The 18621-nt window shown below is 39.5% G+C and overlaps 1 protein-coding gene across 4 annotated transcripts in view; it reads right to left on the reverse strand.

Moving 5' to 3' along the window:
• Window positions 1–18621, reverse strand: part of CAAP1 (caspase activity and apoptosis inhibitor 1) — a 142909-nt gene that overhangs the window by 14861 nt on the left and 109427 nt on the right. For all 4 annotated transcript variants that reach the window (XM_033919288.1, XM_033919314.1, XM_033919295.1 and 1 more), the window contains exon 6: window positions 10196–10269. In XM_033919288.1, coding sequence (XP_033775179.1) covers window positions 10196–10269 — 74 coding nt within the window. The remainder of the gene's footprint in view (window positions 1–10195; window positions 10270–18621) is intronic.

Consider the following 18621-nt stretch of genomic DNA (forward strand, 5'->3'; position numbering starts at 1 on the left):
ATTGTATTCAGTTATTTGCATGAGGGCGATTCGTGAATCAGCCCCCCGGACACGGATCTGATTGGATCCCTCACAGATTGGATCAGATCTATGGTCTTAATGAATCTAGCCCCAAATCCACTGAAAGGCAAGCACAATTATCCTTATCATAGGTTTAAGATAAAAAAATGACTGCTCGGATTTCAGGAAGGAGAATTGTTTTAAAGATAATGAAAATGTATGTAGTGGTAAACTGATCAAAGCACAAACACAATGCAGCTCATCGATGTGGGGGAGGAGGTGGGGAAGAAAGTTCACAGACAACTTGAACATTCATATCCTTCCCTCTCAATTTCTCAAAACAGATGCTCTGGAAACTAGTCCAGAAAAAAAAACAAAAAAAACAACAAAAAACAAAACATACAATTCCCACAAAACACTAGGTGGCAAAAAAAAAAAAAAAAAAAACAACAACCACCCAACAGTGGGAACAAAAAAATAAAAAAACTAATAATCCAGGAATCTCCAAGATAAAAATTAATATAAAACACCTTATGATGTACAGTAGTTGAATGGTACAGACTTGGTACGAGTTGTGTTTTGGAACAATTTATTTATTCATTCAATTTTCTATATGGTTCTCCCAGGGGAGCTCAGAACAGTTTACAGGAATTTATTCAGGTACTGAAGCATTTTTCCCTGTCTGTCCCGGCAGGCTCACAACATAGCTAATGTACCTGGGGAAATTGGGGGGGATTAAGTGACTTGCCCAGGGGCATAAGGAGCAGTGTGAGTTTGAACCCACCTCAGGGTGCTGAGGCTAAAGCTTTAACCACTGCGGTACATTCTCCCTGTAGCTTTTGACACATTCTTTAGTCTTAATAACTAGACAAGATTCAAGGGAATGGTGTTGAGGTTACATGAGACATGTAGCCCCTAAGAACTAATAATGTCTTTTTAACAAAATCTGCCCCACCTGGAAACTACGTACCGTATTTGCCGGCGTATAAGACGACTTTTCAGTACCTTAAAATCCTCCCCAAAGTCGGGGGTCGTCTTATACGCCGGGTACAGTTTACATGCCCTTACTTGCGGGGCTGGATGTACTCAGTCGCGCGGCTCTTCTTCTCCCTACCTTCTCTGCTTGCAGCACAGAGCCGAACGGAAGTCTTCCCGACGTCAGCGCTGACGTCGGAGGGGAGGGAGGGCTTAAACAAAGCCCTCCCTCCGACGTCAGCGCTGACGTCGGGAAGACTTCCGTTCGGCTCTGTGCTGCAGGCATGGCAGGTAAGGAGAAGGAGAGTAGCCTCGCAGTTCGAGTGGCTACCAAGAGAGAGGGGCGGCCGCCCCGCCCCGGTTGCAGCACAGCCGGCCAGGTTCCCTTACTTTTGTGGCACTTCCCCGACCGACCGATAACAGCCCGGGTCCGACAATCCTCCCTGCCCTGTAGCCGCGAATCTAAATACCTTCTTACAGCAGCTGTAAGAAGGTAATTTAGATTTGTGGTTAAGGGCAGGGAGGTTTGTCGGACCGGGGCTGTTGTCGGTTGGTCGGGGAAGTGCCACAAAAGTAAGGGAACCTGGCCGGCTGTGCTGCACCCGGGGCGGTAGAGAAGGGGTAGTCTTATACGGCGAGTATAACACAAAACTCTATTTTTTAACTAAAAGTTGGGGGGTCGTCTTATACGCCCACTCGTCCTATACGCCGGCAAATACGGTACTTTAATATTTGCCATTCTAATATCAATGTACTCACCAGATATCCCATATTACATTATAAACAGATGCACCACAGAATGGGAAGGAAGCAGAAATAAACACCATGGCATGTGTGTTTATTATATTGTCTACCCCTCTCTGAAAATGGGAGCAGTAACATAAGGTGCCCTCCTACAATTGAGCAAACAATGCAACTCCTTCAGATGCTATTATCATTATGCTTCAAGTGTGACCAACCTTTATGTTAAGGCTTCCCAAACTGTGGGTTGCAACCCTGAATGATGCTGCATCCTGGGTGAGCTGTGCCAAGAAATGTCATCAGGGGTCTCAGCCACAGAAAGTTTGATAAGTGCTACTCTAGGATTTAACTTACAGCTGGGTAGTTTGTATAGGTAAATAGCAACAGCCCAAAGAAAAAACCTCCGCAGGTAACTCTTAAGAACACCATACAGCGAAGATCGCAAAGAATGGAAGCATGACCATAGATCCAAACTGCAGAAACTTTATTAACTGACCCAACACAGCCAAGTTTCTGCACAATGTCTGTGTCAGGGGTCCTATAATATAACAAAAGCTAATATAATACAAATATAATACAACAACAACAAAAATGAATGTAAAATTAAATATAAAAAATCAAGTAAAATTACAATTACATAAATATGATATTAACACAAGGAATGTGAAAATAACCATTGATCAACTGTAAACTGACGATGTCATAGCTAAAGTTATATAATAAAATTGAGATAAAACAAAAACTCCAAAAAAAGGTGAAAACAGAATGGATAAGTACAAAATAAAGACATAATTCCAACATAGTATTCAAATAGCAAACTCCTTACTGGTAAACTCTCTGAGATTATATTCCAACCAAAGCACTCACAATGTAGCATATATCTTATTGACAAAAGAAAACAAAAATCAACATATGTTATGCTTGTAGAAATATCAGTAATTAAATGACATTACATTACATTGGTGTCTTCTATCCCGCCAATATCTTTCAGTTCTAGGTGGTTTACAAAAGAATTGGCCTGGGCATTCCCAAAGTGATTATAAGGTTAATAGTTAGAAAATGTATTAGGCGGTTTACAAAAGAATAAATATACAGTACTTAGGCCCAGATTCTCAAAATTTTAACGCCATTGCTAAACTCTTTTTCGGTAGTTTAGTTTAGTGGCAGATTATCAAAATAGATTATCTCTGTCTTTAGCAAGGTTTCTAGCAGTCTCCGACACTGACATGCAAATGGGCTCTTCAACACTGAAATGAGCCCTCTGGTGGATTCTTAAAAAATGCTGAACCTTTCTCTAACTGGCGTCCATGTCACAGACGCCAGTTAAAGAATCACTTTGCCACTGAGCTAATCATGTCAAGGGAATCTCCCTGCCGCAATCAGCTCAGCAGCAGCGATAGGGACCCTCCACCCCTCCCCACACCATCTGCGGCAGGAGTGCCCTACTCCTCCTGCAGCCATATTTAAACCCTTCCTTGAAGACTCTGGCAGGCAGGATGCAAATAATGAACCCCAAACCCCTCCAACCACGATAGGCAGGAGGGATACCCACTCCCTTCTGCCAATAGCACCTCCCCCAGAGCACAACCTCCCACCCCGATACCCCTGCAGAGCACAACCTCCACCCCAACACCCCCCCAGAGAGCAGAACCCTCCCCGGCACCCCTACACCCCCCCTTATAATGTCAGCAGGCCAGAAAAGAGACCCAGTTTGGGAATATTTTAATGAAGTTCCTTTACCTACGGGCAAGCAGGCATGCATGCAAAATGCAAACACTGCAACAAAGAAATGCAAAGGCCTGGTGGCCCAAATGAAATAACATCATGAGAAGTGTTTTGATGAAGATGTTTGAACAGGCAGGATCTTCAGGTTGGTAAATGCATTGATTGCATCATATTTCTTAAAGACTGCCTTGAGGAATTGTCATATTTGAGCAAAAATATATTTGCTATTTCTACTATATTACTATCATTTTGATACGGTTGTTATGAAAAAATTAGAATGGAAACAAGCAAATATTCCTTTTTGGGCAGTACCGAGTGACAGTGAATATAATGAGTAATACTAAATATGCAGAAATGATAATAATAAAATAACAGCATTGACTTTTTATGTCTAGGAGAATCTATCATCATCCTAAAGGATTCTGGAAACCATCTACCTTTGAGATCATAATCTTTCTTTTCTACAGTTTCAAAGTTATCTGTCTAGGATAGTGTTTCAGTCACATCGCATACAATACAATACAATGTCTTATATATAGTAATTTTCTTTAAGGAATCAATGCAGTTTACAATAAGATGTAGATCAAGTATATCACCTAAAAGAAAGAAAAAATAAATCTGACCATCCAGGAGCCACTACAGAAAGTTTGTAATAAACCAGCAGATTTGAAAGAGGTAATTGATGAAATAATTGTCCAGTTTATTTATGTGTTAAACTCTTCTTTCCATCTGACTGAAAACCCACACATCATTAATATGCTTCAGCCACTAAGATAAGGATATAATCCACCCAGCAGAGCAGATGCTGCAGGAAAACTGATGGATAAAGTGTATGACAGAGAAATGGAGCCATGTGCAAAAGGTCTAGAAGATAAAATAGTTAACCTAAGTCTTGATGGGTGGAGTAATGTCCACAACAATCCTGTTGTATGTGCTTGTATAACAGAAGACGGGAATGTTTTTCTTGCAAAAACAATTAATACCTCAGGAAATGCACATACAGCAGAAAACTTACAGAAAGTAGCCACAAAATCTATAATAAAACGTGAGCAAAAATTCAAATGTCTAGTACACATTTTAGTCAAAGACAATGCTGCAAATGTATTCAAGATGAGAAGAAATTTAGAAGAGCATGAAGAGAATACCAAGCTAATAACATATGGTTTCAGTGCTCATTCGCTGCACTTCCTAGTCAAAGACTTCAGTGCCCCAAAAATAAAGACTGTCATTGAAATTGCTAAATACTTCTGTAACAATCATTTTGCAGCAGCAGCTATAAAAAGAATGGGTGGAACCAAGCTAACTCTCCCACAAGATGTTAGATGGAACTCTTTAGTGGACTGTTTTGCGCAGTATATTAAGAACTGGCCTATACTGATGACAGTTTAAGAACAAAATTGAGAGAAAACATAGTAAATGACAGCATATAAAGACCTGAACAGTCCATCCAGTCTGCCCAATAGTTACACTCATTATACATTCATGGTTAAATTATCTTTTTTCTTTAATACTTCTGGGCAATATACCATAGAAGTCCACCCGGTACTGTCTTCAGTTTCCTACTGCTGGAGTTGCCATTGAAGCTCACTCTAGCCTATCTTAACCATCCTGACTCTGGAGCTTCCATCAAAGCCCTCCCTAGGTCATCCTAAACCAGATCACCATACATGGGACACAGACTATGCAGGATTGCCCAGTACTGACCTTAGTTTGTTTTATACGTCATTTTCTAATTATAGATCCTTTGTGTTCATACCATGCTTTTTTGAATTCCGCCACTGTTTTCATCTCCACCACCTCCCACAGGAGGGCCTTCCAGGCATTCACCAACCTCTCCGTGAAAATAAATTTCTTAATATTACTCCTAAGTCTGCTACCCCGCAACCTCAATTCATGCCCTCTAGTTTTACCATTTACTTTTCTCTGAAAAAAATTTGTTTCTAGATTAAAACCTTTCAAGAATTTAAATGTCTGTATCATATCTCCCCTGTCCCTTTTCTTCAATAGAGTATACATATTCAGGTCTTCCAGTCTCTTCTTGTACATCTTGTGGCGCAAGCCCCATATCATTTTCATCACTTTTTTCTAGACCACTTCAAGTCTTTTTACATCCTTAGCCAGATATGGCCTCCAAAACTGAATACAGTATTCCAGATGAGACCTCACCAATGACCTGTACAGGGGTATCAACACCTCCTTTCTTCTGCTGGTTATATCTCTCTCTATACAGCCCAGAATCCTTCTGGCTACAGCCACTGCCTTGTTACATTGTTTCATTGCCTTCAGATCCTCAGACACTATCACCCCAAGGTCTCTTTCCCCGTTCATGCACCTCCTAGCACATATGGTTCCCTTGGATTTCTACTCCCTGTGCATCACTCTCCACTTCTTCGCATTGAATTTTAGTTGCCAAACAGACCATTCTTCTAACTTTGCAGATCCTTTTTCATGTTTTCCACTCCCTCTGGTTTGTCCACTCCGTTACAAATTGAGATATAATCCGGAAAAGTCAAATCTTAGCTTCTAACCCTTCAGCAATGTCACTCAAAAATATATTGAACAGCATTAGCCACACCAATCCTTGTGGCACTCTCCTTTCCTCCCTCCAAATGAATTCCATTAACCACCACCCTCTGGCTTCTGTCCATCAACCACTTTCTAATCCAGTTCACCTACTTTGGGTCCTAAATTTTGCCCAAGTTTATTCAAGAGCCTCCTATGTAGAACCATGTTGAAGGCTTTACTGAAATCTAAGTAAACTACATCTAGCATATGATCTCAATCCAATTCTTTGGTTACCCTGTCAAAGAATTCAATCAGATTCGTTTGGCACAATTTACCTTTAGTAAAGCCATGTTGCCTCGGATCATGTAACCCATTGGAGTCTAGGAAGTTCACTATCCTTTCCTTCAGCAATGCTTCCATTATTTTTCCAATAATTGAAGTAAGGCTTACAAGCTTGTAATTTCCTACTTTATCTCTATGACCACTTTTGTGAAGACGGAACAGGGACCACATTCGTTCTTCTCCAACCCCATGGAACCTCTTCTGTCTCCAAGGAGTTATTAAACAAATCTTTAAGAGGATCTGCCAGAACATCTCTGAGCTTCCTTAATATCCTAAGATGGATGCAGTCCATTCCCATGGCTTTGTCCGCCTTCAATTTTTCAAGCTGTTCATACACTTTCTTGTGTAAACGGTGCGGTATCCACTCCATTCTCACATGTAACATTGCCAGCCAATCTCAGTACTTCTTCAGGATTTTCTTCTGTGAATACAGAGCAGAAGTATTTGTTTAGTAAGTTAGCTTTTTCCTCATCAGTCTGCACATAGCAGTTTGTAGCTTTTTTAAATCTCATAATTCTATTTTTTGCTTCCCATGTTGATAGAAGTTCTATTTTCTCTTTTCAAACCTTTCCATATCACTTCTTCCTTTCCCCAGGCCCCCTGCATTTCAGGCACTTGGATATTGTTCTTCACATAGAGGGATAATCCTCCACGTTTTTGGCCACCCCTATCCTTCCTAAAAAGATTATAGCCTGGTATGTTAGCATGAATCACTGAAATAAAATTTTACCTCAATCTCCTCCTCTTTTTACTTGCTATATGGTATCAATCACCCAGCATCTAAAATCATTAAACAAATGATGTAAGCCAGAAAAAACTGGGTGAATATGCGAATACAGCACTCCCCCGAAATTTGCGGGGGTTCCGTTCCAGGAACCACCGTAAATTAAACCCCCCCCTCAAATGCGGTTTTTCACCTGTCAAAAGGCAGAGGAGGCAGTAGAGGGCAGCTGGAGCGCCGGCAGGTGAAGAAAATCACTTGTGGTCTGCTTTGATCACCTCTTCCTGTAGTAAAGTTGGGCTACACCAATCAGGAGCTACTTTGACACGCAGCTCCTGATTGGTGTAGCCTGACTTTACTACAGGTAGAGGTGGTCGGAGCAGACTGCGAATGAGTGAGTCCGCGATTCACGAATTCGCGGGGGAACACTGTACATACCATTTTTAAAGATCATAAATTAAGGGTTGCTTTTACTAGACAAAAAAATCTTAAAGAACTAATCAGTCCAGCTATGTTATTTGAAACAACTCAAGAGAACATTATTACAGTGGGACATTTTAAGCGTGGAGTGTGTGACTCCTGTGCTATGATACTAGAAGGTAGTTGTTTCATTAATCCAAGCACAGGTAAATAGTATAATTCTAGAACACACACCACATGTAATCATTGTTTGTAGTATACATTTTGATATGTCCATGTAATCAACTTTATGTGAGAAAGACCATGAGAAATTTGAATGTACTGTAGAATGAGCATCACTCATGTATAATCAGAGCCAAGGTGGAAGCTCCCTTGGTCTCCCCACTGTACTGGCTTAGATCATTCGCTCAATGATTTTAGATGTTGGGTGATTGATACCATATTGCAAGGAATAAAAAGAGATTGAGGTAAAATGTTATTTCAGCATGAACAAAAGTGGATTCATAGTTTAAATACCAATGAGCCTATGGGGCTAAATACAGGCATTGAATGGGCAGCATTCATGTAAGGTTTTTGACTTATGTGTCTATTGTGAAGCTTTCAGCTTTCAGCAAAATTGAGTCAGAGATTGTTGAATGAATTCACTTTTTAACAGCAGTTGCTTCTTCTGCTGGCATAGAAAGAATATTCTCTTCCTTTGGACTTATTCATTCCAAATTAAGAAATTGTTTGGAACCCAATAAAGCAGGAAAGCTTGTTTTTCTTTTCCAGATTATGCGCAAACAAGAAGATGAAGATGAGTGAGCTACAGAAGACAGTATTTTAAGTTTTTTGAGTGTGGACCTGACTGATAGTTTTTTAAATGTATTTTGTTCAGTCACATCAGTTAACATGGATAATACAAGAATAAATGTGGTATAATGTTATTGCTCTGATTAAATTAAACTATTTAAATGATTACGATAATGGTTATTTTTCTCCTTTCAATAAAGTACTACTATATCTTTTTTGAGATATGGTAACCAGATTGAACACAACATTCAAGGTGAGGTCGCAATAAGAGGCATTATTCTTAATCTTCATCTTAATTACCATTCCTTTCCTAATAATTCCTAGCATCCTGTTTGCTTTTTAGGTTGCTGCTACACATTGGGCAGAAGGTTTCAGTGTGATATTAGTAGATTACAATCAGAATAATGGTCGATATAAAATTCTGTTTTACTACTAACAATCATTTATATAGCTCTACTAGACATACACAGATGGTACACATTACGGAGGAGAGTGTGGCATAGTAGTTAGAGCTACTCCTTGTGACCCTGGGCAAGTCATGTAATCCTCCACTGCCCCAGGTACATTAGATAGACTGTGAGCCCACCAGGACAGATAGGAAAAATGCTTTAAGTACCTGTACGTAAACCGCTTTGAGTGTGGTTGTATAACTACAAAAAAAAAAAAATCCCTTTCCCTATTTGCAGGCACTTTCTCTGTCCTTAATGGGCTCACAATCTAAGTTTGGTACCAGGAGCAATGGAGAGCTAAATGACCTATCCAAGGTCACAAGCATCTGAAGAGGGATTAAACCCATTTTCACAGTTTCTCAGCCCACTGTACTAACCGCTAGGCTATTCCTCCCCTTACAATGAAGGCTTGGATTCAATCTGTAGAAAGCTTTTTTAAAACTGCACCTTGTTCATAGATTGACTCCTTTCTTATTAGTCAAAAATTTTCATACAGTCATCCTGGTTTTGTTAATATTGCACCTTGATTATTGCTATAGGCTTCACTTAGGTCTCCCTTAATATTCTTTCTATGGCCTCAGCTTGTTCAGAATGCGGTCACTTGAATTATAAGTAGAGGTAACTGCTTGGACTATATATCTCCAATTCTTTTTTCTGACCATTGGATGCTAGTCAAAAGGAGAATACAGTTCATTATTATTAAATATATATTTAAAGCACTGATGAAAGAAGCTCCTCTAAGAGTCTGCTTTGCCTTGAAGATTTATCAACCTCTTAGATCTTTGTGTTCTGAAAGTCAGCTGCTTTTGGATGCTTTTATAGTAAAATATTTCCATCTGGCAGAAATTCAATTCTGAGCATTCTTTATAGCTGGACCTATACCCAATTACTGACTTTTAAAAAGCAGTTGAAATCTTATTTGTTTCTCTAGGCATATATAGAACAAAGATGGAACACCTTGACTGTGGATAAATTGATAAGAACTACCTAATGCAAGACAAATTTGTGTATTGTAGGTACAAGATAACATCTTGGATGTAGAGCAGGATATATTTTATTTAACACTTATGACAGTCAATAAATTTGCATTATTTTTACCTTGTATGTTTTATAACTTATGTAATTTATTATAATGTTTTATTTATGAGATTGTTTGTTTTGATTGTAAAAGCGCCTAGATCGTAGGATAGAATGGAATATAAAATTTTTCTAATAAATTAAAAATAATTAAATAAAACTATGGGGCTAATAAGGATCTTAATGGGCATTTGCCTTATCATGAATTTAAATAATCACATTAGTGGTCACTTGTAATTGTTGAGGGAGCAGTAGGAGAAATTAAAAAAAACAAAAGTTTTCAACTAGGTCAAGTAAAAAAATGAAAGGGGCTAGGTGTTTAAAGTGAAGGCAAGCACAGGAATGTACCATTTAGCATCCCATACAGGTACTTACAATACCTTAAAATATAAAACACAACACCCATAGACCGCAAATGTGCCATTACTTTGCCCACTCTGATTCTTACCCTGTTTTAGTTCTAATCCTTCAGTTTCTTTGCTTTCCCTCAGGGAAGAAGTAGAGTCTACATTGTTGTCTTGCCTGGGGTGAAAAAACATGTTCACATATTATTGCACAGAGTGACTTTCAAAGTGCATTTCCTTCTTTTAAATGTTAGTTAAAATCAATCATTTTTGGAAAATAGGCCATAAAAATGTTTTATCTTGCATTCACCTAAGATAAACACTATGTTCTTTAAAAAAAAAAAATCTGATTGCATTTCACAACGATATGCATAGTGAAAGAAAATCAACCAGAATGGGAATATCATTATTCTGCTAAGATTGCCTTTAATAGCAATGGCAAGGATTCCTGAACAAAAATGCTGTCTGGCATTCCTCAGAGAGCATTGGCAGCCCTTTTAATAAGGCACAGTGGAAAAAAACATAAAGTATCCACTAATATCTCCCTGCTCCTGGCATTATATATTAAGGGGAATGATCTTGACTCTTCACAGCATTTTCTAAACAATCAACATCAATGCATGGAACCTTTTGTATGCATCAAAATTGGAGGAACTACAATAGTGTAAGTAGAAAAATGGGTAAATTTGGCAGGCTAACTAAAGCTGCAATTTTGTTACTGGCGACCAAGAATCGTGGCTTTGTGGAATCCCTGCCACTCTGCTGATGGTGGAGGAGGAATTCTCCTGCCACGATCAGCTGCTGCGGTCTAGGAAAAAGATAGGCAGCTTAAATGTAGGCCAGGGTTACCCGGGCCTACATTTTAGCCATCTATCTTAGTGTGATTCATGGCTAGCTTGGCGCTATAGATGCCACTTTGGGCGTTGGCCACACCTACTTTGGCATTAGGCGATCTAAAGCGCCAAGCTAGCTGTGATTCCAGCGGCCATTTTAGCCACTTTTAATTTAGACGTCAGTAGGTGCTTCAACCCTGCCTTTTCTGACCACTGGCAGGGCGCCTACCGACACCTAAATTTAGGCGCTGGTTATATAATCTGAGCCTCTGTGCTAGAAACTAAGTTGTGTATTTGAAGAGTGGGAAACACTAATTATGAGTGAAAACCAAGAATATTTTTTTCACTGAATCTCTGCACACTAATTAAATACAGATTAGTGACATCACTTTGTATACTTTGCCTGACAGCCATATGACTGTCTAATTTTGAGACCATTTATTTAGTCCAATCTATGCCTCCTGGTAATTCTTGCTTTCTCCCTGCGATTAGATCTGCCAGAGGCAGCAGTTTGGTGGTTCTTTACCCAGAACACATACCAGCATCATTCTCTGACTTGCAAATCTGTGATATGGGAGGAGGCACTGGGGACTAAGGACATGGGAGGAGGCACTGGGGGCACTATGGACATGGGAAGGAGGCATTGGGGCACAGGAAGGAGGCATTGTGGCACTATGGTCACAGGACAGAGGCACTGGGGGCACTAAGGACATGGGAGGGGGCACTGGGGGCACTATTTACACAGGAAGGAGGCACTGGGGGCACTATGGACACAGGACAAAGGCAAGGAGTTTCTTTGATTTCACTTGTGGCTCCCTACTCCATTGCTCTTCTTTATAGGCCTCCACCAATTTACCCTATTGCTCTTAAGGATTTACAATCTACTCTAACGGACTACCATTTACTATCCCCAAATGGCATCTATCTTGGTGATTAATAATAATAATAATTTTATTTCTTATATACCGCCAAAGCCATAGTAGTTTGAGGCGGTTTACAACGAAGAAGGGCTGGACAATCAGCGAAAATGGTACAATGTTACAATCAGAGAAAATAGGTGGCAGAGAAAAAAATAATGGTACAAACAGAGAGAAAAAATGGAATAATCAGCGAGCAGTGGTGCAATCGGCGAAGGATGGTACAGTCAGCAAAGATGGGTACAATTATGGCAATGAAAATAAGCTGATGCTTTACCTAGGACAAGTAAAATATCATATAAAGTGCCAGACACATAATCCACACCAGATAAAAGCAACTGAGGAGGAGGAAGTAGTCTGTCTCACTCTCCAAAGTGCGTAGTCTAGACAGAAAAGCACATATAACAAAGAAGCAGCTGTGACTACTAAAGCTACTGCCTTGAAAATTCTCCAAAGATTGTCATCCATTCAACAGTTCTTCATAAAGCAATGTTACTTACCGTAACAGTTGTTATCCAGGGACAGCAGGCAGCTATTCTCACCAATGGGTGACGTGATCCAACGGAGCCCCGACGCGGATGCCTCCCCGAAGAAAAACTCAAAGCCTCGAGTCGCCCGCACCGCGCAGGCGCCCTCCCACCCAGACCAGGGCACGTCTCCTCAGTTCAGATAGCTAACATCCATATGGATGACCTTTTGAATTCTCTTACTAGGGATTTTTCTGCATTTCTTCAGAAGACAGAGAGGCCCTTAACAAGTTAGGAGAGATGTACACAGTTGTTCTCTGCTTGCTGGTATCATTGCCTTTACTCTCTCTTGGACAGATCATTACTTAATAGGATTTCAATATAACTGTCCATTATCTATGATTGTCTCCCATTCTCATTTTTAAAAGCATGACTTGTTGGCAGGGCAGTTAACTGAGGAATCATTCATACACAATTTTATGATTGCTCCAACCACTTTACCTTCACCTCTTTAGAGGTGCAGGTTCAGGCCCTAAATGCAGCTATGTCTTTGGACAAAACTGTGCCACTTAAAACCTTCCAGTGCTCTAACAGAAAGCATGAGTCTTGGTATAGGCCCAGTATCAACTGATGAATATATTAGGCACAAAGAAAAAGTGTTCCTCAAATGACCTCCTTAGTTATGGACACCTCCTCAACGAGTATAAGGAAGTTTTAAAAACTACCAAGCAGTATTACTATTCTGGGCTTTTTGCACAGGCTCTTAATTCAGCTATATTTTATAAGATTTTCTATTCAATTATGAGAGAAATGGTGTAGTAGCCATGTTAGTCCACTGTTTGAGATAATATATAGAATTAAATAGAAATAAAACAAAATCCGAAAGGGTGTCCATACCGCATTCCACATAATGAAGAACATTGATTGTGAGACTCTGGATGATAAAAGAGGTCGGTTTGTCGATGACCAGAAGAGTTCCCAGTCAACATCAGTAAGTGAGGTTGTCAGCATAGATTCCCAATGTTTCATGGAATGAGAGGAAAATGTGAAAGAGTGATCTCTTAGAATACTATAGAAGAGAGATATCGCTTTACCTTTTGATATAGCCAATGTGGACCAGTGATACAAAGTGTGAATGGATGTCATATAATCAAAGCGTATAGACATAGAAGATAACGTCTTAGTAAGAGAAAGCCACTGTGAGTAAGCAGAAGGAGACAATGAGTAAGTAGAGCAAATTGTGACAAAGGGAACAAACGAAGTGAGAGTGGTTATCTGATGGAGAGACCACAAACCAGCCCGCTGCCACCTTTTCCATGAAAGAGATTTACTATTGATTTGGATTTTGGGGTTAATTCGACTTTCCAAAAGTTTGACACAATGTAAATCACCCTGGAAATTCCTAGACTCATATGTTCAATCTATTTCATAGACACTCCTCTCTTCTTCTTCTTCTTTTTCTTTACCTTCATCTTTTTCCTCATTTTATTCTTTTTCTTTCTTCCTTCAATTTCTCTTTCCTCTTATCTTTTCTTTTATTATCTTTTCATGAACAGTCCTAGTACTTTAGATCTTTTAAAACGATTCAATTCTACATTGCACAATATAACTGAATATTTGTTATACTAAATGTTTTGTTTTATTTTTTGATACCCTGTACTTGAACTGTTTCTTATATTTTTTCAAAAAACTCAATAAAAAATATTGAACTAAAAAAAAAAAAAAAAAAGAAATAAAACAAAATGAATAAACGTAATCCTTTTTATTTCACTCACTTAGTTTATTGTTTGATTAGCATTCGAAGATAAGATCAGAAATAAGCAAATATGGGGAAAGAGTTATCTGTGAAAAAGGTATTGGGGATATGATTGGACTCTGCATGGACACCAAATCTTGAAAACTATTCAATCTGGTTATGTGCAATTGCATATACTATATAGGTTGAGGCCAATGTTGCTGTCGTATGATTTCTGTACAGTGGTCCATATGCTTATTTTGGATAAGCTAGATTACTGTAATGCACTCTATCTTGGAGTAGTAAAGACAAAACAGAAAGTATTACAAGTACTAATGAATTCTGCAGCAAGATTGATTTCAGGGGTTTCCTAATAGGCTCACATTACGCCAATCATGGAGTAGTTGCATTGGCTTCCAAAACAGCAAAGAGTTCAATTCAAGGTCTTGTTCATTATACACCAGACTCTAAGGTCCCTGATTGTTTTCAGGCTATGTTACGATTATACTGTCCTACTAGGCAGTTACGATCTGAACATGCTATAAGATTGGCCCTAGATGGGGTATGTAACATTTCTCATGCAAGTATTGGGATATCAATGTTTTCAGTAGCAGCTGTGAAGTCCTGGAATGCTTTGACAGGATAATTGCACCTGTGTAAGCCTAGAGATGCTTCCAGAAAAGTTTTGAAAACAAATGCGTCAGTATTTATGTGAACCCATGAAAGAAGTTCCATATTTAGATTTCATTTTGAGTGGAAGAATCTGAAAACTTACTTATGGGTATCAACATTCATATGTTTCTAGGAGAGAGGTTTTATACCTCAAATTTTACATGATTGTGAGATTGCTGACCCAGAGAGGTTTTTATGCCTTGATTTATGTTTGAAATTCATGGTTGATGTGTAAATGTATTTGCTTATTTTGTATGTTTTTTTGTACATTGCTTTGGTCTAAAGCAGTATATAAATTTTTAAATAAATAAACAAATGTTGATAACTGTTAGTGTATGTAAGTGAAACAAAGTGATAGCCCCACTGGAGGAGGAGGGAGGAAGGGGTAGATAAGGTAAAAGAAAAAAAGGGGGGATCTGGGTGGGTGAGAGACAGAGACATGGGCAGGTGACAAAGTCTTAAAAATTAATGGCTTGCAATGTGATAGGAAGCCAAGGTCCCTGTTAAGTTTTGTTTTGTGGGTGTCAAAATATTTTATCATTATGATTTCAAAGATCTTACGTTTCTGGATTGTTTTACAATTTCCTTTTAGTATTCTTGCCATAAAAACATTGATACAATGTTCTGGTTTGTTGAAGTTGTCTCACAGAGGTGATATCCTGGTTGGCATTGCAGATATCTGTGCTAATTAATCCTAGTTTTTAGCATCTGGCTGTTTCTCCAATGTTGCACCTTTCTTTATACTTCTTGCATTGAATGATATATATCACTTTGGAAGTTGAGTATGTGCAGATTTCCCTTATGCTGAATGTTTTTCCCATGTGATAGGACTATGGTGTCCTGTGAAATGTGTTGGCAAAGTTTGCAGTGTGGTATATTGTAGGGATGTGTGCAATCTCTTCATTGTGAGTTTGTATTGGGAGTATGTTTTTCACCAGTTTTTGTTTAAGATTAGGAGAGAGACTGTATGGGGACTTCCTCAGAAAGCATTTCAGCAGATATTTTGGCCACCAAGTTCCACACTAAAATTGGAGAGGGGGGTCTTAGAAATACTTTTGTCCCAACAGCCATAGGTATACTAGTACCTCCATACATCGCAATGCAAGGTCGTCTTGATTCGGCGTCTGCTCTTCTGGCTCTTATGCCTGCCTCATAGGCACTTGGCATTAAACTGTCAGTTTGAACTGTCAACTATCTTGAATCTATATTGTTTACAGGGCTTTAAAGCCATGACATCCTCACAACCCAATGCCAACTCATCTTTTTAAATAATTATGTCCTTCATTTCTGTTTTATCTCATCACTACTTCTCTCCAATCGGGAGTGGTTCCTCAATGCTGGAAAATGACATCTATATGCCCGAAAAGACAGACACGACATCTTTTGTTTTTGTTATAGCTTACTGAACACATAGTAGCTGATCAATTGGAATGACACTTAGAAACCTCTGGCTCCCTTCAATCCTATCAAACAGGGTTTCAGCCTCATCACAACACAATCTGATTTCTTATGTCTATGTTTAACAAACGTGCTTTAAACACTGCTCCATTTATCCTCTGCATTTCTTTTGGATCACTTTTCCATATTGGCATTATTGGTACAGCCCACTGTTGGTTTCATTCCTACTTAACACAACATACCATATGACAATATGGGATGATGTCTGTTCTGCATCATACCATTTCACTTTTGGTGCTCCACAATGCTCAGTGCTTGCACTAATTCTGTTCAACATATTCTTGTGACCACTAATATCTCTTATTCAGGCTTTTGACCTTGCTATATTTATTTACACTGATGACATTGATACTGAGTGTGATTGATCTATCCAATATGTCTGCAGCTGGATCACATAATACTAAGCTGGTGACCATAGGAAGCTGGCTCACAGATAAAAATTAGTACTGAATGCCTCTACTTTTTTCAACACAGTAGAAATTTCCTTTTGTGCACCACTATATATGGCTAACTCTAATATTAAAATGGTAGGCTCTCTGGAAGCCCTTACTATCACCCTTGACTGCTTACTGAATTTTGACTTGTGACTTTGGAAACATATTTCATCCCTTTTGATCTCACCATGGTGTTTACTCTCACCGCAGCAGTCATGAGCACACCAAACTAAATATCTGAGGTTTAAGTAGGGCAAACCTCCTTCAAAATGATGAGTAATGATGTTCTAATCATGTGCATCTGATGTGATACACTTGTGTGTGATCTGAGCCACTTTAAGTGTGAGGATATGAGAGATCAAGATGGCTGCCGAAGCTCTAAGCTGAGCGTCACGCGCTGGTGAGCTCTTCACTTACTTTGGATTCCGTGTTGAATTTTCGGCAGAATGCCCAAGCGGAGGGGTCGGAGCACGGCTGGGGCCTCGCGGACCTCCGTCGGACCCAGCTTGGGGAACATTGAGGAGCTGTTTCGCCGCATGCAGAGTTCCCCGCAGTCGGAGGTGTTCCCGCTAGAGACGCCCCGAACGGACATAAGCACATAAGCAATGCCTCTGCCGGGTCAGACCTGAGGTCCATCGTGCCCAGCAGTCCGCTCACGCGGCGGCCCAACAGGTCCAGAACCTGCGTAATAATCCTCTATCTATACCCCTCTATCCCCTTTTCCAACAGGAAATTGTCCAATCCTTTCTTAAACCCCAGTACCGTACTCTGCCCTATTACATCCTCTGGAAGCGCATTCCAGGTGTCCACCACCCGCTGAGTAAAGGAGACAGAACGGAGGCAATCTCTCAGGGACTTGAGACCACACTAAGCCCCGACACAAGGGCTCCGCCCCCACGCCCTCAGGTTACCAGCTCCCCGCGGGAGGGGGAACTCTCCAAAGAGGGAGTGTCTTCAGCCCTGGAGGCCGTTGTCAATCATGGAGGGAGCAGGGATCCAGACTCTCTACATTTTCAAGAGAGTCTGTTTGAAGAAACAGAGGAGTCGACAGCAGAGGAGAGTGCTAAACAGGCAGTTTCACCAGTGGGAGAAGAGTCTACAACTTATTCCTTTCATCTTCAGAGACCCCAAGAGGTAACACTTGAAACTATCTGGGACCTGGTTGCTAATATTCCTAATTTGTTAAAACCTCAATTAAATCAAATAGAAGGGGAAATAAAACATCATGATAAAGAAATAAAAGAAGTAAAAAAGGAAACAATAGAGCTTAGAAAAGAGATTGTCAGCATTAACCAGGAATCAATTAAGACCAAACAAATTTATGAAACAATAATTAAGGACAATACCAATCTTAGAAGAAAGTTAGAATCATTGGAAAATTTTTCCCGTGGAAATAATTTAAGATTGGTAAATTTTCCTAAGGTCTTGATGATTATACCTCAGGAGATGCTGAAAAGATACTTAATGGAAATTTTGAGTTTATCTGAAAATATGATACCACCATTTACACAAGTTTATTATCTTCCTACTAATCAACGGAAACAACAGCAAGAGGTTGAACAGGAAAATTTGGATGTGTCTACTATATTGGAATCCTCGAATACTGAAAAGGCAGTCCCAGCAACCTTAATATTAACAGTGGCATTGGCCCCGGATAAAAACTGGTTACTGAGACTTTTCTTTAAAAATAAAATGAAAACCTTTTTAGGAATGCAGATACAAATGTATCCTGATCTTGCCAGAGAAACCCAGAGGTTTCTACTATTAAAGCCAGGGGTGTTGGCCCTTGGGGCAACCTTTTATTTACGTCACCCATGTAAATGCATAGTGTATTATTCTTCTCAGAAATTTGTCTTTTTTGATCCTTCACAGCTGGTGACCTTCCTGTCATTATCTCGCTTGGAAAAAGAAAAAGGACAATAAGATCTAGCCCTAGATGGGAAGTTATTAGGGAACTTTGAGCTCAACTTAGATTAATCTTAGTATTATTTGTTTTTTCATTTAAACTGTCCTT

The sequence above is a fragment of the Geotrypetes seraphini genome, chromosome 1, assembly GCF_902459505.1.
Source record: "Geotrypetes seraphini chromosome 1, aGeoSer1.1, whole genome shotgun sequence".
NCBI classification, from domain to species: Eukaryota; Metazoa; Chordata; class Amphibia; order Gymnophiona; family Dermophiidae; genus Geotrypetes; species Geotrypetes seraphini.